Here is a 27,783-nt window from a genome sequence, read left to right on the forward strand (position 1 = left end):
TACCCAGTCTAACAGTCCACGCCGACAATAATTCCAATCTAAACTAGTCCCACCCCTCTGCACTTCACCCAGGTCCCTCAAAACATTACTTATTCATGTACTTATCCAACTGTCTTTTAAACATTGCAATTGTACCTGCATCTATCATTTCCACTGGAAGTTCATTCCACACATGAAGCACTGTGTAAAAAACAAGTTGGTCCTCATGTTGCTTTTAAATATTTCACTCCTCACCTTAACGATTTGTCCGATAGTCTTGAAATCCCCCCCCTCTACAGAAAAGAGATCTCTCATTCACCTTACCTATAACTCTCATTGTTTATAAACCTCTACAAGGTCATCCATCGATCTCTCTCGATTATCACCACATCCAGAAGCATCCACTCCCTCAGCCACTGACACTCAGCAGCAGCAGTGTGTATTATCTACAAGATGCACTGCAGAACTTCAACAAAGGTCCTCAGACTGCACCTTCCAACCTCACGACCACTTCCACCTAGAAGGTCAAGCACAGCAGTCACATGGGAACACTAATCACCATCCGGACTTGGAACTGAATTGCGTACTTTCAGCGTGACTGAGTCAAAATCCTGGAATTCCCTCCCTAAGGATATTGTGGGTCCACCTTCACCATTTGGACTGCAGTGGTTCAAGAAGGCAGCTCACCCCCAATTTCTCAATGGGGCAAGGGACAAACAACAAATGCTGGCTCAGCCAGTGACACCCATGTCCCAGAAACAAATGAGCAGATTCCAGGATATTTATTTGAATATCCATTTCATCTGTTGTTGGATTTGAAGATTCTGGGAAGTTTAAAGGGGAATTATCTGCAAGTATCTTCAGGTAGAGCTGTGGCCAACATTTCTTGTTCAGTGAAGATTTTATTGATTAATTATTGCAATGTAGATTCGATATTATCACAGGGAATCAGCTATCTCCAAATACCCTGCTCCCTATTGCTTTAAATGATTGTAATGCTGAATTCATTATTTAAAAAAAGATTTTGAAGCAATTATTAGAAAGTTGTGGCCTCATATTTCACTCTTCAGCCACCCAACAATGAAATCAGAGTGTGTGTGGCAACACTTCCACCAATCAGAATCCACATTCAACCCAATTAGCAGTCTCCTCTCATACAGCATTAATGTTAATTTCCCCTTGGGCTGCTATTTCTGTGAAGGATCCTGATGGGAGAAATCTGTGACAAATCTCAGTCTTCATGGTTCCTGTAGGAGACAAGGTTATGTTGCGGGATAGTTCCTATCAGAGAGACAGTTCAAGTCAGGGATATGAATGGACACAACGTGGACACCACTTTGCTGCTAGTACTGTGCCTGTAATGCTGAAATTATTCACTGTGGAGCTCAACCTCACACCTCAGCAGCTCACTTGCATCCGGAGAGATGGAGAGAAACAGGAAGCATGGCCTCACTGTTGAGCTGGAACGTGTCAATATATTTCCAGCAAATTTCTTCATTGTTGTCCAGCCCACTTCCTCCTTCCTCTATCTGTGCTGTACTTTAAGCAAAAACCTCAAGCCATTCCATGTTGCAGAGATGCTGCAATGCAAGTCTGAGAAAGGACAGCAATTGAAAAAACACTTTTATTAGAAATGTTTTTCCTGAAATTCTTCATCTTACCTTTAATGCTCTCTGTCACAGTGGGTAAGTAAATGCTTGGAATTGTTTCCATAGAGTTCTTGTTTGAGTTTCATTTTTGGATTGTGTGCTGGTGTTTGAGTCGGTATTTTGTAATTCATAATTTCCGACTTAAGGTGAAATTGGGCGTTCTCATAATGCAATGGGAACATACAGTGTGAGATGTGACACTGAATAATGCTGTCCAGTTGTCCCACTATCGGACTCCCGTGTCTGTCAACTCTGCACAAAGATTCTGACTGAAGCACTGAACCTCTAAAAATGACCACATTACGGTCAAGTAAATGAACATTCAATATCTGTCCATCAAATAGACTCCTCAATACACAATGCGACTCTGTGATACTCTTGTGAGTCTCCTTCTTTCACTAATACGGGGGTTGGTGGGGGGAATGTCTTGAAGCAATTGTTAGAAACTGGGGAATTGTCTTAATAATCCAAAAGAGATGTTTCAGAAGGCACTAGGACTTTTACCCAGCCAGTGTGCCCTTCTGAGCGCCTCTGAATAGTCAAACGAACAAGATGTAAACCTGAATTGCTCTGACCAAATCCCTCAATTGCCAACATATCTTTCCTTAAGTACATTGCTGAAACTGTTCATAATGTTCCAAATGCAGTCTGACCAGTGCCTTATGCAGCCTCAACACTACACCCCTGCTCTTGTATTCCAGCCCTCTTGAAATGAACGCCAACACTGCATTTGCCTTCCTAACCGTAAACTGAACCTGGATGTTAACCTTGAGAGAATCCTGAACTCGGATTATGAAAATCGCTTTCAGCTTTAGATTTCTGAAGCCTTTCCCTGCTTAAAAGTAGTCTATGCATATAGCTTTGTGCCATCTGCAACTTTAGCAGCATTGCCCTCAGTTACGATGACCATATCAATAATGTATAACATGACCAACTCTAGACCCCACACTGACACCAATATAACTCCATTACTCACTGGTTAACATCTTTTACCTTTACTCTCTGCCTTCTGCCAGCCAACCAATCCCTCTCCATGCCAATACCTTGTTCCTAACACTATGGGTTATGACATTATTTGGCAGCCTCTGGTGTTGCACCTTCTCAAAGACCTTGTCAAAATTAAAGCAGATCATGCAGAGGTATGAGGGGAGAGGGATAGGTCTCATTGGCAGGTCTGTGCATTCCACGGTAGGGTCATTGGGTTAGACTGAGGGTACTGGATACTGGATATTTGTGATAGGAGGTAGTGAAATGTGGATGAATTGAATTTTAGGGCTGTGGTAGCAAATGGTTTCAGGGGGTAGGGAGTTATTGAATGCTCCAGAAACAGGAGCTTGGACAATGGGTGGAGGGAGCTATGTGGATCAGGGCCAGGATGGGAACGAGTGTAGGCTCAAGGGAGAAGAGCAGAATCAGAGAATTGTTACAGCACAGAAGAAGCCATCCTGCCCATTGTGTCTGTACCAGCTCTTCAAACGATCATCGTTACCTCGTGCCAATCTCCTCTGTTTTCCCTGTATCCCTGGAGACCATTTCAGTCTAGCCTGATCATGATTTTGAAAATCTAAATCAGATTTCCTCTCAGGCGCTTTGTCTCCAGACAGAAAGTTCCGAACATCTTCAATCTCTCCTCATCCCTGAAGTTCCTCATCCCTCGAATCATTCTTGTCAATCACTTCCTGCACACTCCGAGGACCTGCCTGCTTTATTAACCTCACTCTCCGTCTGTCTGTACAAAGCAGGGAGCTGTTGTGGAACTTATACAAGACCCTTGTTCATTTCCAGCTGAAGTATTCTGTGCAGTTATAGGTCCCACACCACAGGAAGGATGTGACTGCTTTGGAGAGAGAGTGTAAAGGTGATTTCAGAAAATGGTTCGAAGGATGAGGAAATTCAGCGATGAGGACAGATTGAAGACGTTGGGGCTGTTCTCTCTGGAGAGAAGGTGGATGAGAGGAAGTTACCGTGGATGCTGGAAATCAGAAACAGAATTTGCTGGAAAAGCTCCACAGGTCTGGCAGCATTTGTAGAGATGAGTCAAAGCTGACATTTCAGCTCCAGTGACCTTTCCCCAGAAATTCTCATTTACAACTTTGAGCTCAATACTGAGTTCAACTCCTACAGATTGTGAACCCATTCCTTCCCTTGTTACATTCTCAGTCAGCATGTCCTCTCCTAACCCTCCCCCCGCCGCCGCCCCCATCTCCATGGAGTTATGTTCTTCCTAAATGCCCCCTTCCAGAAGAAAGTGTATCTGTCACTGTGTTCCTGGAGCTGACCTTCTCCTGCCAGTGTCTCTCTCAGGGCAGGGAGCTCTGTGGCGGAGTGTACACACTGTTGTGTTTGTGCGTCGGTGGTGGAGTGGACAGTTGTGGACGTGATACCAGTCAAGAGGTTGCTTCATCCTGGATGGTAGCAAGTTTCTTTGGTGTTGTTGGAACTGCACCCATCCAGGCAAGTCATCCACCACACTCCTGACTGGGGGTTGCAGGTGGTGGACAGTCTTTGAGGAGTTAGGAGGTCAGTTACTTACTGCAGGATACCTAGGGTCTGACCTGCTCTCCCTGTGTTTTCATGATGAGTGCAGGTCAGTTTCGGGTCATCGATAACTCCTCGATATTGATAGTGGGGGATTGTGTCATGGCAATACCACTGAATGTTAAGGAACAGCAATGAGATCGCCTCTTAATCGAGATGGGGGTCACTGCCTGGCACATGTGTGATGCAGGTTTTACTTATCACACGTCAGCCCAAACCTGGATATTGTCCAGACCTTGCTGCATTTCAACATGGACTGGTTCAGTGTCTGAGGAGTCACAAATGGTGCTGAACATTATGCAATCATTTCTGATCTATCGTTGGAGGAAAGGTCATTCATGGTTGCACCTTAGGGCTAGAGGGAGCTGCAGTGCTCCCGGCTGAGCTCACCCTGCTCTTCGTTTGGAGATTCAGCCCATCCACAACATGAAACCATTTACTATTCCCCATCCTCAACTCCACCCTGGCCCCGAAGTGGATCCTCCCAATTGTTGCAGCCCTCAAGCCCCTCATTCCTGTGTCTCTCAGACGGTGCAGTACAGATGTAATGAGAGTCGATTCAGGAGTTTAAGGTCAAAGAATCCCAAGGAACCGGTGACCATGAGATGATAGAATTCACATGGCAGTTTGAAAAGGAGATAATTGAATCACATGTAACAGGATTAAAACTGAGCAAAGATTAAGACAAAAACATGACGGAGGAGCTGGCCAGAGTTGACTGGAAGGGAGTCCAGCATGGAAGACAGCGGAGCAGCAATGGCAGGGGTTTCTGGGTGTAATTTGGGAGGCACAGCAGAAATTCATCCCGAGGAAGAAGGAACTTACTAAGGGAAGGATGAGGCAACCATGGCTGACAAGGGAAGTCAGGGACACCATAAAAGCAAAAAGCCTAATCTCAAGGGGTTGGAATTTCCACTGAGTGGCAATCTCTCTCCAATTACCACTTCGTTTCACAAAGACTTTCCCCCAAATCTCATAAATTAAGGTATTGGTGTCACTGAGCTGCAGCTTTCTGATTGTCAGATGGAGCTGTTACTGGTTACATATCTGGAATCAGGACTCCTTCAGAAATGTAGAGCCGTATTTCTATTCTGACATTTTTTGTGGAGCACAGAATGTCACAGGAAGACAAACAGCTGTCAACTGCCACCTTCTGCAATTAAAAGGAAACATTCAATGTAATAAGAGGTCAAAATGTAAAGAATCACAGGCAGCCACTTTAGCAGTTGCTGTTAAAATTTAAGGATGTCAGGTAAGCGTGAGGGTTCAGTGCTGGGAGGGTAGGGAGCCAGACTGGTATAGGGACGGAGTAAATAGGATACCAGGGGTGAGTGCCAGCTCAGTAGGATACTAACTAGGACAGGGTTAGGGTGACAGGTGCAAGTGTGCCAGATGGGAAAGGGTTCCAATGTGGAGTGCAGAAAGAGGGGAACAAGAGTTGAGACTGTAGTGCTAGAAAAGCAAAAGGTCAGGCAACATCCGAGGAGCAGGAGAATCAATGTTTCGGGCAGAGTCTGATCTCCAGTATCTGCAGTTCTCACTTTCTTCTCGAAGAGGGGAGCAAGTCAGGGAGTGGGGAGGGGATTTTTATTTAATTCATGGGATGAGAGCATTGGGCTAGCTTGGCCAGCACTAAATACCCAGTCAAATAAGGGCAGAGGGCAGTTTAGAGTCAACCTCATTGATGTGGGTCTGGAGTCACATGTATGCCAAGCCTGGTAAGGGTGGCTGTTTCTTTCCCTTAAGAATATTAACGAATCAGAATTTGCTTTGCTCTGGATTTTAGATCTTTTGAACTGTTTTCTACATTTTGATAAAAAATTGAATTGATTTATTTTCATTTTTCTTTTATATTGTGAGATAAATTCTTATTTGTTGTTGAAAAGACAATAAACAGGCTTGTGTGCCTTGATTCAGAGAATTACCAACAATTCAGCTAAAAGAAACACAATCTATTGGGCCTGATTTAATTTTGAGTTCTGTCTTATCAAGAGATGTCACCTGCTGGGATCATAACAGCATGGTGATGAAAGAATTCCCTGAACTTCTTTATCTCTCCCTGTTACAAATAACTTCATGGATCTGTTTTCATGCTGGCAGAGCTATTTTGCTTCATCTTCAATGGCTCTCTGTCCTTTTTATAACATGATGGTTGCAACTGCCACAGAATTCCAATTGGACGGGAACAAAGGGCTGATACAAGTTCAGCCTAAATACACAATGAGTCCTTGCATCTGAATCAGACACCCTAGGGTCAAGTCCCACTCCAGGACCAATGGCCAAGGAAGATAAATTCACAATGAGGCCAAATGTGTTGATGATCATTAAGCTGTAAATCCCTCTGATACCCCAATGGCAGGCAGGAAGAGTGGGAAATGTTAACTCGCTTTCTCTAAAAACAGATGCTGCCAGATCTGTAGAGTTTCTCCAGCACCATGTGCTTTCATTTCATATATTTCATCAGACTCAAGCTGCCATAAGAGGATCTCAATATCACTGGATTCCAATGTTTCTCTCCCCAGATCACCTCCTTTCCAGTTTATTTCCTCTAAAACAAAGTGCCATGCCAGTTTCTCAAATGCTGCACCTTCTTAGCTCTGTCAGGTAAATGCACCTTCAGTTTATTCACCAATTCAATCAACCTGGGATTGGAAAGTTCCTTGAAGACTATCAATGAAAATACTGCCAGCTGTAGGAAAGCTTTTGCCAGTTCCAGAGCCAAGACTTCAATGCAGAAGCAAACCTTATGCTTTCCTTCACTTGCTTTGTTCACTAATACCCCACACCCAAATCCTCACTGCTTCTCTTTCAAATCACTCCTGGCCAAGCCCCCTAACCTTATTCCTCTTCCCTGGTATAGCTCTAGAAATCATGACCCACTAATCCAGGAGGCATCACAAATGGTCACGATTTTAAGAAGCACGCAAATCTCACTTTTACCTCTTTTTTGGAACCAGGTTCACAGAGAGCACTCAACAGGTGCCAGTACATCACAAGAATCACTACTCATTGCAGATGTATGGATGGCAGCTTACAAACCTTCAACATATCGCTCCACTGTTTAATATTCTAACCTCTTGCATACATCGCTAGATAGGCAAAGACAGAATAAACGTGGGTGTGATGAATGGAGGGAAAGACTATGGAAAGCAATTGACTGGTCCCATTTCCCAGAGTTCTCTGAGATAATCCTTTTGGTTGGGGGGGGACATGCTGTTCCTTGATGTTCCCTCTCTAATGACTTTCACTGGTTTCAAGCAGATTCAGGGAGTCTGCCTCATACTCTGGATCCACTCACTGTGGGATCAATGTGATGGATGTCCCCTTGAGAGTCATCATGAAGACTCAATGATTTTTCCTCAATTCACGAAAGTACATGGGTCATTATTCTAAGTTCATAATAATTTCTGCACACATATATTCTGTAATCTGTCCAATTTTACATGTACTTTTTCCTTGAAATCTGCGATAACGCATCTGCTATCACATTTTTATGACCTACAACATTTACAATATGTAAATTAGAAGTCTGTAATATAAGACTCCAATGAAACAGTCTCACATTTTTGACTTTAAATCACTCCAAGAACGTTAGAGGATTGTGATCCATGTACACAACTGGCTCCAACACATTGTTCGTCACATAAACTTTAAAATGTTGTCAGGCAGTGCCAAACTCAATAATCCTCTTTCAGTGGTACATTGTCTTCTCTGTGAATGTCAAGTTTCTTTGAAAAGTATCTAACTGGCCATTCAATTCCATCATCGACTTCCTGTAGCAGTACAGCTCCAACTCCTATATCGCTAGCATCAATTGCAACTTTGAAGGGTTTCAAAAAATTTGGTGTAGCTAAAACTGGTGCCGTGGTTAATACTGCTTTTAAATTGTCAAATGCCTGCTGGCATTGTTCCCGCCACCAAAAATTTATGTTCATTAGTAAATCTGTTAGCGGTGCCACCACACTGCTGTAGATCGGGACACACATCCGGTAGAATCCGCCTTGCCCAAAAATCAAAGCACCTCTTTCTTTGAGGATGGTTGTGGAAATTCCTCGATGGCTTTCATCTTCACATTCCTTGGGGTCAGCCTTCCATGACCCATGTTATGTCCCAAGAATGTCACTTCTGCCTTTGTGAATTCTGTCTTCTTTAAGTTTATTACCTGTTTTGCTTCTCATAATCATTCAAAAAGCTCTGCTTGTTGTACTACGTGATCTTTCCATGAACTCACTAATGATCACTACATCATCCAGCTAAACAGCAGTTTACTTTCATCCACCCATAACTCTGTTCATGAATCTTTGGAACGTGGCTGGTGTGTTCTTCATTTCAAAAGGCATCACTTTGAATTGATATAGCCCATTTGAGGTGACAAACATGGAAACCTCTTTTGCTCTTTCTAATAAAGGTACCTGCCAATTTCCATGCAATACGTCAAATGTTGTGATGTAACTGGCTTGTCCAATGTTCTCGTTACAGCCGTCCAATTGTGGGATTGGGTATGAGTCCAATTTTGTTACAGCATAGATTTTCTAATAGTCCACACAAAATCTTTGAGTCCAGTCAGGTTTGCAAACTAAGACAAGCGGCTATCTTTAATCCCTCTGATTCGGGTTTGATGCCATCTTTGTTCACTTCCTCCTAGACCTGTGTGGCTTTGAAAGGATTAAGTCTAAATCGGTGTAGTTTTATTGGAACAACATTCCCATCTTTCACCTCATGCCCAACTATAATAGTCCTCCCTATTTCTGCATACGTCTTCATACTGCTGCAACAAACCTTTCAACTGGGCTCTTTGCTCCTGAGACAGATAGTTCACTAATCAATGCCACTCCTCAAAGACTTGCTCATTATTTAACATATTTTGAGACACATCAAACTCCATGACATCTGGATTTGATTCCTCACTCTGTGTGGCAGTAACTAAAACCTGCTTCTCCAGTTTCCTGTCTATTACCATAAAGTTTCAACATCTTTTACAACATATCCAATACAGATTTTTCCTCTCCGGCATCTTTATCACATAGTTTACCTGACTTAATATTTTCTCAATTTGATGGGGACCACTAAACCTGGCTTTCAAGTTATCTCCTACCGCTGGTACACAACTAACATCTCATCACCATGGGAAAATGTCTGCGTTTTCAAGATTTTATTTGCCACCTGCTTCATTCTATGCTGCACCCTCTTCTGCTGCGGTTTAGTTCACTCTCTTACCTGATTTAATGTCTCCTTCACCTCAGACACATAATCCAAGTATGAGATCTCGGACTTCGGCCCTGTAATGTTTTCTTTAAATAATTTCAAAGGACCTCGCACTTCAGATCCAAATATTAACTCAAAGGGAGCAAACTGAGTCAATTTGGGGCATCTCTAATGGCAAACAATACAAATGGGATACCTTTATCCCAATCATTTGAGTAATCCTGACAGTACATTCTCAACATGATCTTCAGGGTCTGATGCCATCTTTCCAAAGCTCCGTGGGATTCAGGATTGTACGCACGTGATTAAAAGTGCTGTATGCCTAAGCTAAGCATGATTTCATTAAACAGCCAAGCAGTAAGATTCGACCCTTGGTCTGGCCTAATCGCTCTGTGTAGCCCACACCACATAAAGAAATATACTAACTCCTCTACCACCTTTTTCGCATTTATATTCTGTAATGGAATTGCCTCCAGAAATCTGGTAGACACATCCATTATGGTTAGCAAGTACTGGTCCCAAATTTTAGTTTTCCAGAGGGGGCCTACACATTCAATCATAACCCACATGAAAAGTTCTTCAAATGCAGGAATTGGCAACAAAGGTGCTGGTTTTATTACTGCTTGTGAGTTGTCTACCATTTGGCATGTATGACATGTTTGGCAAAATTTAACCATATTCTTGTACATTCCAGGCCTATAGAAATGCTTTCGTACCTTAGCAGCACCTTTCGTACCTTAGTGGGCGGCACGGTGGCACAGTGGTTGGCACTGCTGCCTCACAGCGCCTGAGACCCGGGTTCAATTCCCGACTCAGGCGACTGACTGTGTGGAGTTTGCACGCTCTCCCCGTGTGTGCGTGGGTTTCCTCCGGGTGCTCCGGTTTCCTCCCACAGTCCAAAGATGTGCGGGTCAGGTGAATTGGCCATGCTAAATTGCCCGTAGTGTTAGGTAAGGGGTAAATGTAGGGGTATGGGTGGTTGCGCTTCGGCGGGTCGGTGTGGACTTGTTGGGCCGAAGGGCCTGTTTCCACACTGTAAGTAATCTAATCTAGCCTGAGTCTTCCTCAGACCTCGGTGACCTCCTACTAATTTGTGTGCTTTCCAAATCACATCCTGTCTGTATGCTACCAGCAACACAATCTGGTGAACTTCTACCCATCTCTCCTCTGTACCAACCTGCCATGATTTCCATTTTCATCTTAGGGTTTTATCTTTAAGATTAAAACCCTCAGGAATACATTCTGATTCCTTTTCTGAGTATGCATCAAAATATGTATATATATATAATCTTTTATTATTTCACCTTTCTGTTGTAAGCAAGTTAGCCTTTCAGAATTAATCCTTCTGCCTGACTCTCTGCCTGTCCAGGTTTTTCTTGCACCATTACATCAAACAGAGCGTGCACTAACTGAACCTTATCTACTTCATCTTTCTCTTTAGTTTTTGCTTCTTACTGTGGCTTATGATAGTGGGATCTTATTATTACACAGTCTAGGAAAATCCAGGGTATTTTTCTTTAAATTCCTCAGTTCCCTGGTCTTCCTTTCGCTTCTCCACAATTTGGGGCGTCACTCCCACCTTGAATCCTGCTAAATCGTTCCCAAGAACCAACTGTATTCCTGGAACTGACACTGTGTCAATCACTTCCACTGTTACTTCCCCACCCCAGCCTTGAGTTGGCTCTCCAGCCTGATCTTTCACAGGGGAATGCTAAATTTCTGCCCATCTATTCCACAAATTACCACACTCTCAGATAACATGTCAGAAAGGGTGCAACTACGTTCATCTCTTATGATTAAAGAATGATTAGAGACTGATTAGATCTCCTATCTCTCAAAATTGTGACTTCTTGCCCTATTCCCCTAATCTTACTGAGTAAGCTTTACACAGAGGTGAAGTCTTTCGAGAGATAGGGTAATAACTCAATACCCAGCCCCTGCCAAGGCTGTGCACAGGCACTTGCAGCACCTCTGCTCTTCTACAGGTTTCCTTTACTATTTCCACTAATGCCACTGGTTTAGCCTCTTTTACCATATCTTTTCCCTCAGTGCCTTTCTTTAACCACCAGCACTGTGACTGTATGTGTCCCACTGCAGCACAATCAAAACACCTGAAGCCTTTCACCTCCCTATCATCCTCTTGGGCTTCATTTCTCACTTGTGGCAAACTATTATCAGCGTGCTCTAATCTCTGTTTTGTAATGTCAGATCTCCCCTTCTCCCAACTTCTATCCCTCACAGGATGAAATTCTTGCCAGAAGCTTGCCTTATGCAGCAATGCGTATTCATTTGCAATCTCTGCCACTCTTCTCATTACCTGAACTTTCTGTTCATCCAAATGAATTCTTATCATCTCTGGAAGTGAGTTTTTAAACTCCCCTGCAGGATAATCTCCCTTAGAGCCTCATGGGTCTTATCTATTTTTAAGAACTGCATCCATCTATCAAAATGACTATGTTTAATTCTTTCGAACTTAACAAAGGACTGACCTGGTTCCTTCTTTATGTTTCTGAACCCTGGTCTATACACCTCTGGTATCAAATCACAAGCACTCAAAATAGCCTGTTTGGCATCTGCATAATTTCTTAACCCCTCATCTGACAGTACTGCATATACGTCACTAGCACTGCCAGCCAGCTTAGTCTGAATGAGCATTACACAAATCTTCTCTGACCACTCCATCTCCCCAGTCAATTTTTCAAATGAAATAAAGAAGGTTTTGATCACTTTCTCATCAAAATGCGGCAATATTTCAACATATTTGTATACATCACTACCTTCTCTCTTCATCTCCATCCTGTTAACTTTACTTTGGAGTAGAGTGGTGCTGGAGAAGCACAGCAGTTCAGGCAGCATCCAAGGAGCAGGAAAATCTAACGTTTCGGGTAAAAGCCCTTCATCAGGAATGAAGAGCTTTTGCCCAAAACATCGGATTTTCCTGCTCCTCGGATGCTGCCTGAACTGCTGTGCTTTTCCAGCACCACTCTACTCCAGAATCTGGTTTCCAGCATCTGCAGTCATTGTTTTTACTTTGTTAACTTGACTTTCCTGGCAAATTCACAACTTCTGAAGTTCAAATTCTCTCTCTTGTTTTCTCCTCTCTCTCTCTTTGCTCAGCTAAGAACATTCTCTCTTTTTCCTCAATTTTTATCTTTCTCTTCTCTTTTTCCTCTCTCCCTTTCTTTTTCCTCTCTCCTTTTCTTTTTCTTCTCTGTCTCTTTCTCTCTTCTCTTATGGTTCTTCTTTCCCTTTCTTTATCTTCTAACTCTGTTTCCCTCAATTTCAATTTAAGTTTTTCTAACTTTACTGCAATTGTCTGTTTCACTGATACAGCTAAGTGCATGACTAACTCCATTACAATTTCAGCTCTCCTTTTGTCCCTGGTTAAATCCAATTCTATTTACTACTTCTAAAAGTATGCCCTTCCCTTGATTTTCTAAACTTTCTTGGCAAATTTAGCAAGCATCTTCAAACCCCAGAACTTCTGTAGTCATATTAAGAGCCATTTCTCTCATTTTTAATTTACCCAACCACAAGTAACCGAAAATAAACAAATTATCTCACCGAAAATTTGTTTAAAGATCTCGGACATTAATCAGCAAGCGTTTAAATCTGCTCAGATCTTTTGTAAACCAAATCTGTTCAAATCTGTCTAAACCTCAGACTGGATCTGTCTAAACCTGTTCAAATCTCAGAACTGAGCCCCCAGACTGTTACGACACAGCAGTGAACCCTCTGTTAATTAAACCAAACGCCTAGAAAAGCTCAACTTGTCGCTTAATCTGTTAAATATGAGTTAGAGAATTCCAAATTCCAGTATTTAAAGAAAATGATATCAATTTATTCTTTATCTCTAAAAGTGGACATTAAACAATAACTATTAACAACTCTATCCCCCTTCTCTTAGCAGTGTATTACCTGCCTCCAACTCTATAACAATATACTATTCCAATAAGTCATACGTTAAAATTACATCAACTTAAGTTCAAAACCACACAGCTCCTGTTGTTTTCAGTATCTGTTCTCTTCCAGCTGGGTTGTCTTCTTTCTTTTTCCTGTGAATATGTTTCCTCTGAAAAGGTACTCAATAGAGAGTGTTTCCTAATCTCTTGGATCTGTGTTGATGGCAGTTGCTATTCCAATTTTCATAATGCCTGCCTTTTTTCTATCCCCAATGTTGTATTGTCTCATTAGTCTGAGGTTGGCAAAACAATAAATTCAGTCGCAATAAAGTTTTAGTATCCCAGGGCATAATTTAAACTGATTTGTTAAATTCGAATTATTGTCAAAAGAGCAACCAACTCAGGTATCCATTTCACAGCCAAATGTTACATATTTTCAACATTTGTATACACTCTGAGACTGCTATCTCGTCATATAGACAGGTCCTTGTCAGCTCTCAGTACAGAACAGCATTCACACTCTCTTAAAGGTACAGTACATGCTTTCAATTTCGTAACACGACTAAAGACAAAATTTCTCTCAAAGCGTTTCACAAAAATAGACACTGGGCAAAATCCAACAGAGGCTTCAAGTCAAACATGAGGAGAAATGACAGACATGTTGGTCAAAATGTTGGGTTTAGAAAGATTTGGAAATTGGAGGGAAATCTGATTAAGGGAACAGGTTCTGGAAAAGAGCCTCAGGCAGCTGAAGACTGGAGTACCAGTGGAGAGTTCGGAGTGGGAGAGAAAAGAGCATTGGAGCAGCAAAGAACTGTGGGGTTTTAGATCTGGACGAGGTTGGAGAGATTGGTAGGACAAAGCTCTGGGGAAATCACAATCTGAGGATGGAAGATCAATTCAGTGAATTGGGAGCTAGCAAGAAACTCCAGAAATGGATGAGCAGGATCCAAGCTCAAGGCTGGGAGCTGGGAGCTGAACTGGATGGATTTGAAAAGATTGTTTTGGAGCATTAGGATTGGAGATTAGATGAAGAGTTAGCAGCAGCAGCAGTAGGAATACAAATGGATCTGGGGAGTTGTTTGAGGAGGATTTTGATAACAGTGGGTTTGAAGAAACTCTAGTTCTGTGAGCTGCATTGTAAAGGATGAAGGAAGCTCATGGAGAGTGTTGAAGAAGAAATAAACAGGGACTGAGTCATTAGGAAATAAGAAGGTAGTATGGGAAGAAGACTGGAAGGATTCTGCAGTCACTGGGTATCAGGGAGGGAGAAGCAACAAGTTTGTGAATTAGGAGGAAGTGGCAGAGGCAGCTGAACATTGCATCTTAATCTTCAAATTAAAGTAATCCGTGAGTCTTCCAGATCAGGCTGCTTGATAATAGGTCGAGATATTACCGAAGGTAACATGAACTGACGTGTTTTCATTAAGTGTTTGTGATATTTAACAGGCTTCAGACTAATTTTAATTTATTCACACATTTTCTCTTAAAGGTGCAAAAGACCCAATCCTTCTCCAGTCTCCGAGCCTGAAATGTGTCACCAAGGGTCACACTGCCCGGTTACAGTGTACCATGAAGAATGCCACAGTGAAAGACACAGAAGTTCATTGGTATCTGGAACAACCAGGGAATAACACGAAGTGGGTTTTAACACAGGACACGAGGAACATCACACAACAGAGCTCAGGATTCACTAAGCGATTCCAGTCTTCCAGAGACACCTACAGTAACAGCTTCATTCTAACCATCACAAACATGCAGCCCAGTGACAGCGGGAACTATTTCTGTGAAATATGGGGAGATATCAGTGGGACAGGAACCCAGCTGACTGTAACAGGTAACTCCTGTTTACATAATACTAACTGACCTCTGATTGTGTGGGTGATGGACAAGTTGGGATTAAGGATCACAGTACATTATTTATTTTACAATTTTACCAAACGGCTCAATTTTTTTCAAATGCCAACGAGAATTTTTTTTACTCAAATTTCACCTTGTTTACAGTAGATCAAATCAGCAATTGTAAATTTCATGGTGAAGACAGTTCTTATCGGCTAATTGTTGGTGGAATGTTTCAATTTATCACTTGGCAAATGAAAAATCTCTAGACCCCAATGATCCCTCCTGATTTGCTGGGGGTGAGTGTGGTAGTCTGTCTGGGGGACACTCCTCAGTAAGGTACAGGATATTCTGTGTTTCTCCACTCATGAAGGACAGTGGGCTTTGGGCTGAAGCTAGCTGCTTCAGGGACTCGAACTGGTTAGCACCCTGTTCAGCAAGGCCTACTCTCAGTGTGGGAACTCCAAGGCAGCCAGTTGACAGATGGCCTTTGACACAAGGGGAGAATGTGTTGGTGATATCTCATAGTCCCCATCTTCTTAATCTGAAGCATGTCTTGTTGGTGGACCTTGCTCAAGAATGTTGCGCTGTATGGAGCACTCTAATGGAGAGGGGATACCAAGTGGATCATTGTGGAGTCCAGAAAGGAGAGGGAGCACAGATCACTTCATCCAGCTTGTGGGTTTTCATCAGTCACCAGAGGTGTCAGGGAGGGGGAGACATTTGTGAGGACAGGAGGCTGGGGGTAGATTGTTATCAAAACGGTTCCAGTAACGAAGCACATTGTTACCTTCAATGCACTGTCAGCAAGACGTGGGAGATGAAACAGAGGATCTGACAGATACCCAGTAGCCTGTCGTGTTGAAGCTCACATCCTCCATCAGTGCTGTGCTTCCACTCACTCTCATTTTAATTCTCACGCCCACTCTGACCTCGACCTCAAACACTGTTTCAATGAAACTCAAAGTCAGCCCCAGGGAAACCATTTCATCATTTGACCTGTGATTTTACAATGCTGCAAACTCAAACTTGACCAGGACTAAATACATCTATCCTCTAACCTCAGATGGAATCATTGATAGCCTTATCTCTGGAAATCGTGATGAAATCCTTGGCTCTGTTGCCTCTTCGTTTTGAACAGCAGATGCTTATCATGATGAAATGTAACCTTCTTTTTATTTCAAAATGTCCAGTCACCAGACTGATTACCTTGATCTTGCTCTGCACCTTATGGCTCTTCAGTGTCTCCAGTGGATATTCTGTAGGACTTCCCTTTACAGTGACATTAGTAGAACCATTCTATCATTTCAAATCAATACATTTCACTACAGGTCAAATGCTGTTTCTGTTTTGCATCAGTATTTACTGTGGAAAAGGATATGGAAGATATAGATCATAGGGAAGTAGATGGCGACATCTTGCAAAATGTCCAGATTACAAAGGAGGAAGTGCTGGATGTTTTGAAACGGTTAAAGGTGGATAAATCCCCAGGACCTGATCAGGCGTATCTGAGAACTCTGTGGGAAGCTAGAGAAGTGATTGATGGGCCTCTTGCGGAGATATTTGTATCATCGATAGTCACAGGTAGGTGCTGGAAGACTGGAGGTTGGCAAACGTGGTGCAACTGTTTAAGGAGGGTGGTGAGGGGATCCAAGATGGCGAAGACCCAGCAAGTCTGAATCTATTGTGTTCCTCCCAAAACTTGGGCAAAGTGGGCCACCCACCCCCACCACACTCACCAAATCATTTAAAACAGCTATTTAATTTAATTAGTTGCTTAGTATTAAATTTAAACAATCTAATCTTTAGTAAAAATGACTAAATGGAAGGGAGCCCGCAGCTCTCAGCAAGCAGGAACCCCTCCCCCACCCTCTCCAGCTGCAGCAGAGGCATCCATAGCCGCCTCAGGGGACTGACCTACGTGGCAAGCCTTATGGAAGTCATCTCCAAGTTGGATGCGAAGATCAACGCTTTCATTGAAGAATCCCGAAATCGATGGGACTCACTCTCGGCCGCGCTGCAAAAGCACGACCGAAACATTAAAGAAATCGAGTGCCGAATCGGAGGGGCGGAGCTAAAGGCTGCAACCTCCGAAACTACAGCGCAATCGGCCGTGGATCAGGTCCGGACTCTCGAACAGCGAGTCCGGACCTTAGAGAATCATATTGATGACCTCGATAATTGAGGTCGCCGAAAAATATTCATCTGCTGGGCCTTCCCGAACAGGAAGAGGTAGGCTAGCTTACAGCATTTCTCGAGCAGTGGCTGCCACATCTGTTAAATCTAGAGGCTGGATCAGGCCAGGTAAGGGTGGAATGGGCCTACCGGGTTGCAATATGCGGGCCCAGCCCGAACCAGCGCCCTCGCGCAGTCCTGTTCCGGCTGCAGAGCTATAGGAAGAGGCAGATACTCCTAGAAGCCTCTAGAAATCTTGGATAAGATTCCCAAGCCATGATCTGTAAAGGATCCAAGATATGGTTATTCCAGGACTTTTCCCCGGCTCTGGTCCAAAAGAGGAAGGCATTCGATGAGGCGAAGAAGTGTTTAAGGGACTTAAATATTCAGTACTCCTTACGCTACCCAGCGACGCTACGCTTTAACCATGAAGGATCCATGTATAACTTCGGATCGCCAGAAAAGGCTAAGGAATTTTTGGACTCTCTTAGATAAATTGTAAGAGACAATGGATGTTGGTTTGCCTTTCCCCCCCACTCTGGTTTATATACCCCCCCACTTTTTCTTTTTTCTTACCTTACTGTTTAATATTATCTTGGGTAGAGGGATTTATTTATTTGTTCTCTATTTAACGATTTTCTCCCCCCCCCTTCGGGTTTTTTTTATTATTATATGCATGTATGTGTGTATGTTTCTATATGTGCGCGTGTATATATGTGTGTGTGTGTGTGTGTGTGTGTGTATGAATATATATATTATATATATATATATATATATATATAAAAGCTGGGGGGTTTAGTTAATGTTGGTGGGGGGAGGTGGTTACCTTCTATTTTACCTCTGTCTCTAGGAGCGGGGTTGTTTTCCCTTGCTATTTTGTATTATTATATTTAATTATTATTTGTTGAGGTTGTAATTTTATAGTTATATATGTTTATACATGGTATTAACATTACCAAATATATCCAGGTGTGGGTGTGGGGGTGGGGGGGGGGGGGGGGGTAGGGTGCTCACTGTTAACTCTAGCTTTGTACTATATCTGAATTCTCCTCATCCTATTGAGGAGCGCCTGGGTCAAGGGTGGGGCACTGGTTGGGAGAGGAAAGGATGGACCTTTGGAAAGAAGTGATACCCCCTGGGAATAAGGGGGAAAATCTCCATTTAAATATTTTTTTTATTATTTAGAAATAGTTTTTTTATTATACTGTTGTGAGTGTATTAGGGAGCCTTTATTTTTGTGAATTTTATATGCTCTATGCTCGGGGTGTTTTGGATGGGGTTTCCCCTCCCAAGGGGTCTCGGATTTGCCCGGACGATTATAGTTGATCAGTCGGTTAAGTGGTGCACCTGGAATGTCAAGGGGAGTAATTCGCCAGTCAAAAGGAAGAAAATATTATCAAATCTTAAGAAGGAAAGAGTTGATATAGCTCTCCTACAGGAGACACATCTGTTGGATTGAAATTATGACAGGGTGGATTTGATCAGGCCTTTTTTTATTCTTTTAGCTCAAAAAGTAGGGGAGTTGTTATTCTTGTTCGGAAGAATTTCCCTTTCAAAATCCTAAATCAGATAAAAGACGAATCTGAACGATATATTCTGATTAAAGCCCTTATAAATGGAGAGGAATATGGGATTTTAAATTTGTACTGCCCCCCCACCCCCGGCACACCCCTTTAAATTTATAACGAAGGCCTTCTTAAAATTGATGATTCTTGGTGCCCGTCATACAATTATAGGGGGAGACTTTAATTGTATTATGGATCCAGAAATAGATAGGATTCCCAAGAGTACTGCAGGAGTATCTCCCAGATCTAGACAATTGGTGGATCTGAACAAAGAATTAGGATTAGTAGATGTATGGAGATGTCTTCATCCACAGGGCAGAGATTTTTCTTTTTACTCCAATCCACATAAATGCCATACCAGAATTGATATTTCTTTTGCCCCCTCGATTTTTTTAAATTCCATATCATCCTGTAAAATAGGTAGTATAGCAATTTCCGACCACACTGCTATATATATGGAAATACACAATGAGTGTACTCCTCTAGCAACAAAACCATCGTTATGACTGATGTGATGGGTAGTGTCCTTGCCTCTGAATCAGACACCCTAGGATCAAGTCTTAAGCTGTAAATTCCTCTGATACCCCAATGGCAGGCAGGAAGAGTGGGAAATGTTAACTCGCTTTCTCTAAAAACAGATGCTGCCAGATCTGTAGAGTTTCTCCAGCACCATGTGCTTTCATTTCATATATTTCATCAGACTCAAGCTGCCATAAGAGGATCTCAGTATCACTGGATTCCAATGTTTCTCTCCCCAGATCACCTCCTTTCCAGTTTATTTCCTCTAAAACAAAGTGCCATGCCAGTTTCTCAAATGCTGCACCTTCTCAGGCTCTGCCAGGTAAAGGTGCCTTTGGTTCATTCGCCAACGCAATCAACCTCCGTTTGGAAAACTCCTTGAAGATTATCAATTAAAGCACTGTAATGTGTAGGAAATTTTTTGCCAGTTCCAGAGCCAAGACTTCAATGCAGAAGCAAACCTTATGCTTTCTTTCACTTGCTTTGTTCACTAATAACACACCCAGATCCTCACCGCTTCTCTTTCAAATCATTCCTGGCCAAGCCCCCTAACCTAATTCCTCTTCCTTGGTATAGCTCTAGAAATCATGACTCACTAATCCAGGAGGCATCACCAATGGTCACGATTTTAAGAAGCACACAAATTCCACTTTTATCTCTATTTTGGAACCAAATTCACAGAGAGCACTGACCAGTGGCCAGAACGTCACAAGAATCACTACTCATTGCAAATGAATGGACTGCACCTACTCATGAACACTTACAAATATTCAACAAATCGCTCTACTGTTTAAAATTCTAACTCTGTTATAAACTCCTCTTACATACATCGCTAGATAGGCAAAGACAGAATAAACATGGATGTGATGGATGGAGGGAAAGACTGGGAAAGCAGTTGACTGATCCCATTTCCCAGAGTTCGCTGAGATAGTCCTTGTGGCTGGTGGGGACATGCTGTTCCTTGATGCTCCCTGTCTAATGCCTTTCACTGGTTTCAAGCAGATTCAGGGAGTCTGGCTCACACTCTGGATTCACTCACTGTGGGATCAGTGTGATGATCTCCACTTGAGAGTCACCATTAAGACTCAATGATTTCTCTTCAGTTCACTGAAGAACATGGGTCATTAATCTAAGCTTATGTTAATTTCTGCATGCAGACATATACCATCAGAATCTGTCCAATTTTATCCACATTTTCCATTAAATCTGTGATAGCGCATCTGCTATCGCATTTTGATGACCCCCCCCCCAACATATACAATATGTGAATCAAAAGTACGTAACATAAGTCTCCAATGAAATAGTTCCATTCTTCTTTGAATCATTCCAAACATGTAAGAGGATTGTGATCCATGTACACAACTGTCTCCGATTATCAGGCCAGTACCAAGCTCAATAATTCTCTTTCAGTGGTGGAGTATTTTCTCAGGTAAGTGTTGAGTTTCTTTGAAAACTGCCATTCAAATCAATCATCATCTTCCTTTAGCAGCACAGATTCAACTCCTATATCAATTGTAACTTTGAAGGGTTTCAAAAAAATTGGTGTAGCTTCAACTTGTGCAGTGTTAACACTGCTTATAAGTTGTCAAACGTCTCCTGGCATTATTCCCACCACCAAAATTTTGTGTTCTTCATTTGTAAATCTGTTAGCTGTGCCACCACGCTGCTGAAGGTTGGAACAAACACCCAGTAGAATTCGCTTTGTCACAAAAATCGAAGCACCTCTTTCTTTGAGGTTGACCGTGGAAATTCCTTGATGGCTTTCACCTTCACATTCCTTGGAGTCAGCCTTCCATGTCCTATGTTATGTCCCAAGAATGTCACCTCTGATCTGAGAAGTCTGTTTGCTTTAACTTTACTACCAGATTTCCTGCTCATAGTTGTTGAAAGAGCTCTGCCAACTGTACCACGTCATCTTTCCATGACTTACGAAAGATCACTACACCATCCAGATAAACTGCACAGTTTTCTTTCATCCAGCCATAACTCTGTTCATGAGTCTTTGGAATGTGGCTGGTGTGCTCTTAATTCCAAAAGGCATCACTTTGAATTGAAGTAGCCCATTTGGGGTGACAAACATGGAAACTTCTTTTGCTCTTTCTGATAAAGGTACCTGCCAATAACCACGTAATAAATCAAACGTTGTGATGTAACTGGCTTGATCAATGTTCTCTATACAGTCCTCCAATCGTGGCATTGGATATGAGTCTGATTTTGTTACAGCATTAACTTTCTGTTAGGGCACACAAAATCATTTGAGTCCTGTCAGGTTTGGGAACTAACATGATCGGCTAACTTCTATCTTTCTGACCCGGGTTCGATGATATCTTCGTTGAGCATCACATTCACTTCCTTCTAGACCTGTGTGTTTTTGAAAGGATTAATTCTATGGGAGTGTTGTTTTATTGGACCAGCATTCCCAACTTCCACCTCATGCACATCAGTATTAGTCCTCCCTATCTAATTCTTGCATATGCCATCATATTGCTGCAATAAACCTTTCAATCGGGTTATTTGCTCATGAGACAGATAGTTCACTAATCTATCCCACTCCTCAAAGACTTGCTTGTTATTTAACGTATTTTGAAGCACATCAAACTTCATGATATCTGGATTTGATTTCTTACTCTGCAGGGCTGTAATTAACACCTGTTATCCAGCTCTGTGTGTATTATAATAAGGTTTCAACATATTCACGTCACATACTTGATACGTTTTCTTTCTGTCTGGCATCTTTACCAGATACTTTAGCAGACTTAATTTTTTTCTCAATTTGATATTTTCTCAATTTGATTTTTTCTCCTACTAGTAACAATCTTAATATGTCATCCCCATGGGAAAACGTCCAAATTTTAGATGTCTTATTTGCCATCTGCTTCATTCTATGTTGTGACCTCTTCTGCTGCTGTTTAGCTAATGCACCTACCCAATTTAATCTCTCCCTCAACTCAGATACATAATGCAAGTGTGAGATCTCTAACTTTTGTCCTGTTAATTTTTTTTAAATTAATTTCAAAGTCCTTCTCACTTCATGTCCAAAATTAACTCAAAGAGAGTAAACTGACTTGATTCATTTGGAGCAGCTCAACTGGCAAAAATATGAATGGGATACTTTACCCCAATCATTTGGGTAATCCTGACAGTACATTCTTAACATGGTCTTCAGGGTCTGATGCCACCTTTCCAAAGCTCCCTGGGATTCAGGATGGTACGACTTGATTAAAAGTGCTGTATGGTCAGCTAAGCACTCCAAATTGAATTGCCTCTAGAAATCTGGTCGACACATCCATTACGGTTAGCAAGCACTGGTTCCCAATTTTAGTTTTCCAGAGGGGTCCTAAACAATCAATTATAACAAAAGGTTCTTAAATGCAGGAATTGGCGACAAATGTGCTGGTTTTATTACTGCCTCTGACTTACCTACTATTTGGCACGTCTAACACATACGACAGAACTTAACCACATCCTTGTGCAGTCCAGACCAATAGAAATGCTTTTGTATCTTAGCTTGAGTCTTCTTCACACCTAAGTGACCTCCTTCTGGTAATATATGCGCAACCCGCAACATTTCCTGACTGTACACTACCGGCAATACAATCTGGTGCACTTCCACCCAATTCTCCTCTACACTAACCTGCCATGGTCTCAATTTTCATCTCAGGATAATACCGTCAGGAATATAATCTGATTCCTTTACTAAGTATGCATCTATTGTCTTGTCTTTCTGTTGTTATTCCATTAGCCTTTCAGGACTAAACACTTCTGCCTGACCCTCTACCTATTCAGCTTTTTCCAGCACCATTACATCAAATGCTCTGACTGAACCTCAACTCCTTCACCTTTCTCTTTAGTTTTTGCTTCTTACTATGACTTATGATAGTGGGACCTTGTTAGTGCACAGTCTCGAAAAATTCTAGGGTATTTTTCTCTAAGCTCCTCAGTTCCATGGTCTTCCCTTGGTTTCTCCACAATAAGGGGTGTCACTTCTATCTTGGATCCTGCTAAACCATTCCTCAAAATAAGCGGCATTCCTGGAAATGACACTGTCAACTACTCCCATTGTAACTTCCCCAATCTTGAGTGGGCCCTCCAAACTGATCTTACACAGGGGAACGCGAAATTTCTGTCCATCTATCTGACAAATTACCATTCTTCTTTCAGTTAACATGTCTAAAAGAGTGCAAATACATTCATCGCCTCTGATTAGAGAATGATTAAAGACTGAGTAGATCTCATATCTCTCAACATTATAACTTCTTTCCTTTCTCCCCCTGTTCTTCCTGAGTAAACTTTACCCACAGAGATGAAGTCTTCATAGAGATCGGGTACTAACTCAATACTCAACCCCTGCTTAGGCTGTACACACTCCAGCAGCTCCTCGAATTTCTGGGAGTTTCTTTACTATTTCCACGAAAACCACTGGCTTAGCCTTTTATCTTTTCCCACAGTGCCTTTCTTTAATGACTTTATGTGACTTTTCTATGACTTTATGTGACTGTGACACTTTACCAGAGTTGAAACACCTGAAGCTCTTCACCTCCTTTTCGCCCTCTTGGGCTTCATTTCTCACCTGTGGTAAACTATTACCAATGTGCTCTACTCTGTTTAGTTGTGTTGGATCTCCTCTCCTCCCAACTTCTATCCCTCACAGGATAAAATTCTTACCGGAAGCTTGCCTTATACACCAATGCATACTCATCTGCCATCTCTGCCATTCTTCTCACTACCTGAACTTTCTGTTCATCCAAATGAATTCTTATCATCTCTGGAAGTGAGTTTTTAAATTCCCCTGCAGAATAATTTCTCTGAGAGCTTCATAGGTCTTACCTATGTTTAAGACCAGCGCTCATCTATCAAAATGACTATGTTTAATTCTTTTGAACTTAACTAAAGTCTGACCTGGTTCCTTCTTTATGTTTCTGAACCCCTATCTATACACCCCTGGTAACAATTCATAAGCACTCAAAATAGCCTGTTTGGCATCTGCATAATCTCTTGACCCCTCATCTGACAGCGCTGCATATATCTCACTAGCACTGCCGACCAGCTTAGTCTGAACTAGCATTACCCAAAGGTTCTCTGACCACTCCATCTCCCCAATTTTTCAAATGGAATAAAGAAGGTTTCAGTATCTTTCTCATCAAAATGTGGCAATATTTCAACATATTTGTATATATCAATACATTTTCACTTCATCTCCATCCTGTTAACGGCTTTCTTGACTAATTTGCAACCTCTGAGTTAAAATTTTCTCTCCCTTTCTCTCTCTTTTTCTTCTCTGTCTCTCTTTCTTTCTTTTTCAGCTCTCTCTCTTTGTTCAGCTAAGAACCATCTGTCTCTTTCATTTTCCTCTCTTTGTTTTTCCTCTCTCTTTCTCTTCTCATGGCTCTTCTTTCCCTTTCTTTATCTTCTGACTCCATTTCTCTCAATTTCAATTTAAGCTTTCTCTAACTTTACTGCACTTTCTGTTTCACTGATACAGCTAAGTGCTTGACTAACTCCATTACAATTTCAGCTCTCCTTTTGTCCCTAGCTAAACCTAATTATAACCTACTTGCTAATTCTAAAAGTTGCCCTTCTCCTGTCTTTCTTAACTTTCTTGGCAAATTTGGGAAGCATCTCCAAACCCCAGAACATCTTTAGCCATCTTAAGAGCCATTTCTCTCACTTTTAATTTACCCAACCACAAGCAACCGAAAATAAACAAATTGTCTCACCTAAGATTTATTTCAAGATCTCGGACACTAATCAGCAAGTGTTTAAATCTGCTGGGATCTTTCATAACCCAAATCTGTCCAAATCTAGACTGGATCTGTCTAAACCTGTTCAAATTTTGGACCCAAGCCCCCAAAATGCTAGGACACAGCAGTGAAGCCCATCTGTTAATTAAACCAAACAGCCAGAAAAGCTTAACTTGTCAAGTAATCTGTTAAAATATGAGTGACAGAGAACTCCCAAATTCCAGTATTTAAAGAAAATAATATCAATTTATTCTTTAATACTAAAAGTGAACATTAAACAACAACTATTCACAACTCTAACCCTCTTTATCTTATCTGCTTATTACCTGCCTCCAATTCTATAACAATATACTGTTCCAATAAAACACTTAATATTACATCAACTTAATTTCGAAACCACACAGCAGCTGTTGAGTTCGGTATCTGTCTTCTTTCAGCTGAAGATCTTCCTGGGCCAACTTCTTTCTTTTCACTGCAAATATGCTTCCTATGAAAAGGTACCTTTGATAGAGTATGTTCCTTAATTTCTTGGATCTATGTTGATGGCAGTTGCTCTGTCCGATTTTCAAAATGCCTGGCTTTTTTATATCCCCAACATCGGAACGTCTCATTGGTTTGAGGTTGCAAAACAAGAAATTCAATGCCGGTTGGATTTCAGTATCCTTGAGCATAATTTTAAGTGATTGGTTAAATTTGAGTTGTCAATACAGCAACCAACTCAGGTATCCATTTCACAGCTAAATGTTACATATTTTCAACATTCAAGTACACTCTGAGACTGCTATCTCATCATACGACAGGTGCTTGTAAGACTCTCAGGGCAGAACAGCAGTCATTATCTCTTAAAGATATAGTACACACCTTCAACTTCATAACACCATTAACAACAAAATTGCTCTCAAAGTGTTTTACAAAAATAGATATTGGGCAAGATCCAACAGATGCAATAAATCAAACATGAGAAGAAATAACAATCATGTTGGTCAAAATGTTGGGTTTAAAAATATTTGAAAGTTGGAGAGAAATCTAAGTAAGGGAACTGGTTGGAAAGAAGAGCATCAGGCAGCTAGAGACTTTAGTTCCATTGAGGAGTTTGGAAGTGGGAGAGAATAGAGCGTTGTACAGGAAAGAACTCTGGATTTTAGATCTGGATGAGGCTGGAAAGATTGGGTGAGTCAAAGCACTGCAGAGATTGAAATCTGAGGTCAGAAAATCAATTCAGTGAATTGAGAGCCAGCAAGAGACTCCAGAAATAGATGAGAAGGATCCAAGCTCAAATATTTGAGCTGGGAGCTGGACTGGATAGATTTGAACAGATCGCTTTGACAGCATGAGGATTGGAGATTAGATGAAGGGTCAGCAGCAGCAAGGAGCACAAATGGATCTGGAGGAGTTGTTTGAGGAGGATTTTGATGACAGTGGGTTTGAAGAAACCACTAGTTCAAGGAGAGTGTTGGAGAAGAAATAAACAGGGACTGAGTCATTAGGAAATAGGAAGGCAATGTGGGGAGAAGACTGGGAGGATTCTGCAGTAATCAACGAGGGAGAAGCAACAAGTTTGTGCCAGAGGAGGAAGTGGCAGAGGCAGCTGAACATTGCATCTTAATCTTCAAATTAAAATAATCCTTGAGTCTTCCAGATTAGGCTGCTTGATAATAGGTCGAGAAACTACCAAAGATAACATAAACTGATTTGTTTTCATGAAGTGTTTGAGATATCTAACAGGCTTCAGACTAATTTTAATTTATTCACACATTTTCTCTTCAAGGTTCAAATCCCCCAGTCCTTCTCCAGTCTCAGAGCCTGGAAAGTGTCACCAAGGGTCACACTGCCCGGTTACAGTGCACCATGAGGAACGCCGCAGTAACACATACAGAAGTTTACTGGGTGCGGAAGCAAGCAGGGAATAGCACGGACTGGGTTTTAACGCATGATGTGATGAACATGACACATCGGACGTCAGGATTCCCTGAGCGATTCCTGTTTTCCAGAGACTCTTCCAGTAACAGCTTCATTCTGACCATCACAAACGTGCAGCCCAGTGACACTGGGGTTTATCACTGTGAAGTATGTGAAAATATCACTGGGACAGGAATCCAGCTATGTGTAACAGGTAAGTCCTGTTTACATGATACAAACTGATCTTTTGATTGTGTGGGTGATGGACAGGCTGGGAAAAGGGGATCATTGTACAGTATTCATTTCACAATTTCAACTTTTGCCTCAAACTGATTTTCAAAATGCCAACAACAACCTTTTTTTCACTTGAATTTTACATTGCTTATAATATATCAAAAGAGCAATTGTAAATTTCACTTAGTACTCATGGGGAAAATATTTCATTTTGGCTAATTACTGGTGGAACATTTCAATTTATCACTTGGCAAATGAAAATCTCTGGACCCCAGTTATCCCCTCCTGATTTTCTCGGCATGGTTGTGGTGAGTCTGTTTGTCTGTCAAGGGGACACTCTTCGGGAAGAGGCAGGATAGTCTATGTTTCTCCACTCATGAGAGACAGTAGGCTTTGGGCTAAAGCACCCTGAGGGAGGGAGCTAGCTGCTTCAGGGACTTTGGCTGGTTCTCATCCTGTTCAGCAAGGCCCACTCTCAGTGTGTGAGCTCCAAGACAGCCATTTGACAGATGGCCTTTGACACAAGGGGAAATTTGTG

The 27,783-nt window shown here is 41.8% G+C and overlaps 1 gene segment (V, D, J or C); it reads left to right on the forward strand.

Moving 5' to 3' along the window:
• The first annotated feature begins 1,589 nt into the window (after positions 1–1,589).
• On the forward strand, positions 1,590–23,127 carry LOC132819270 (immunoglobulin lambda variable 5-52-like). The segment is given in 3 exon segments: positions 1,590–1,664; positions 14,766–15,110; positions 23,114–23,127. Coding segments are annotated over 3 exon segments (411 nt in total).
• The last annotated feature ends 4,656 nt before the right edge of the window (positions 23,128–27,783 follow it).

This window comes from Hemiscyllium ocellatum, chromosome 10 (assembly GCF_020745735.1).
Source record: "Hemiscyllium ocellatum isolate sHemOce1 chromosome 10, sHemOce1.pat.X.cur, whole genome shotgun sequence".
NCBI lineage: Eukaryota > Metazoa > Chordata > Chondrichthyes > Orectolobiformes > Hemiscylliidae > Hemiscyllium > Hemiscyllium ocellatum.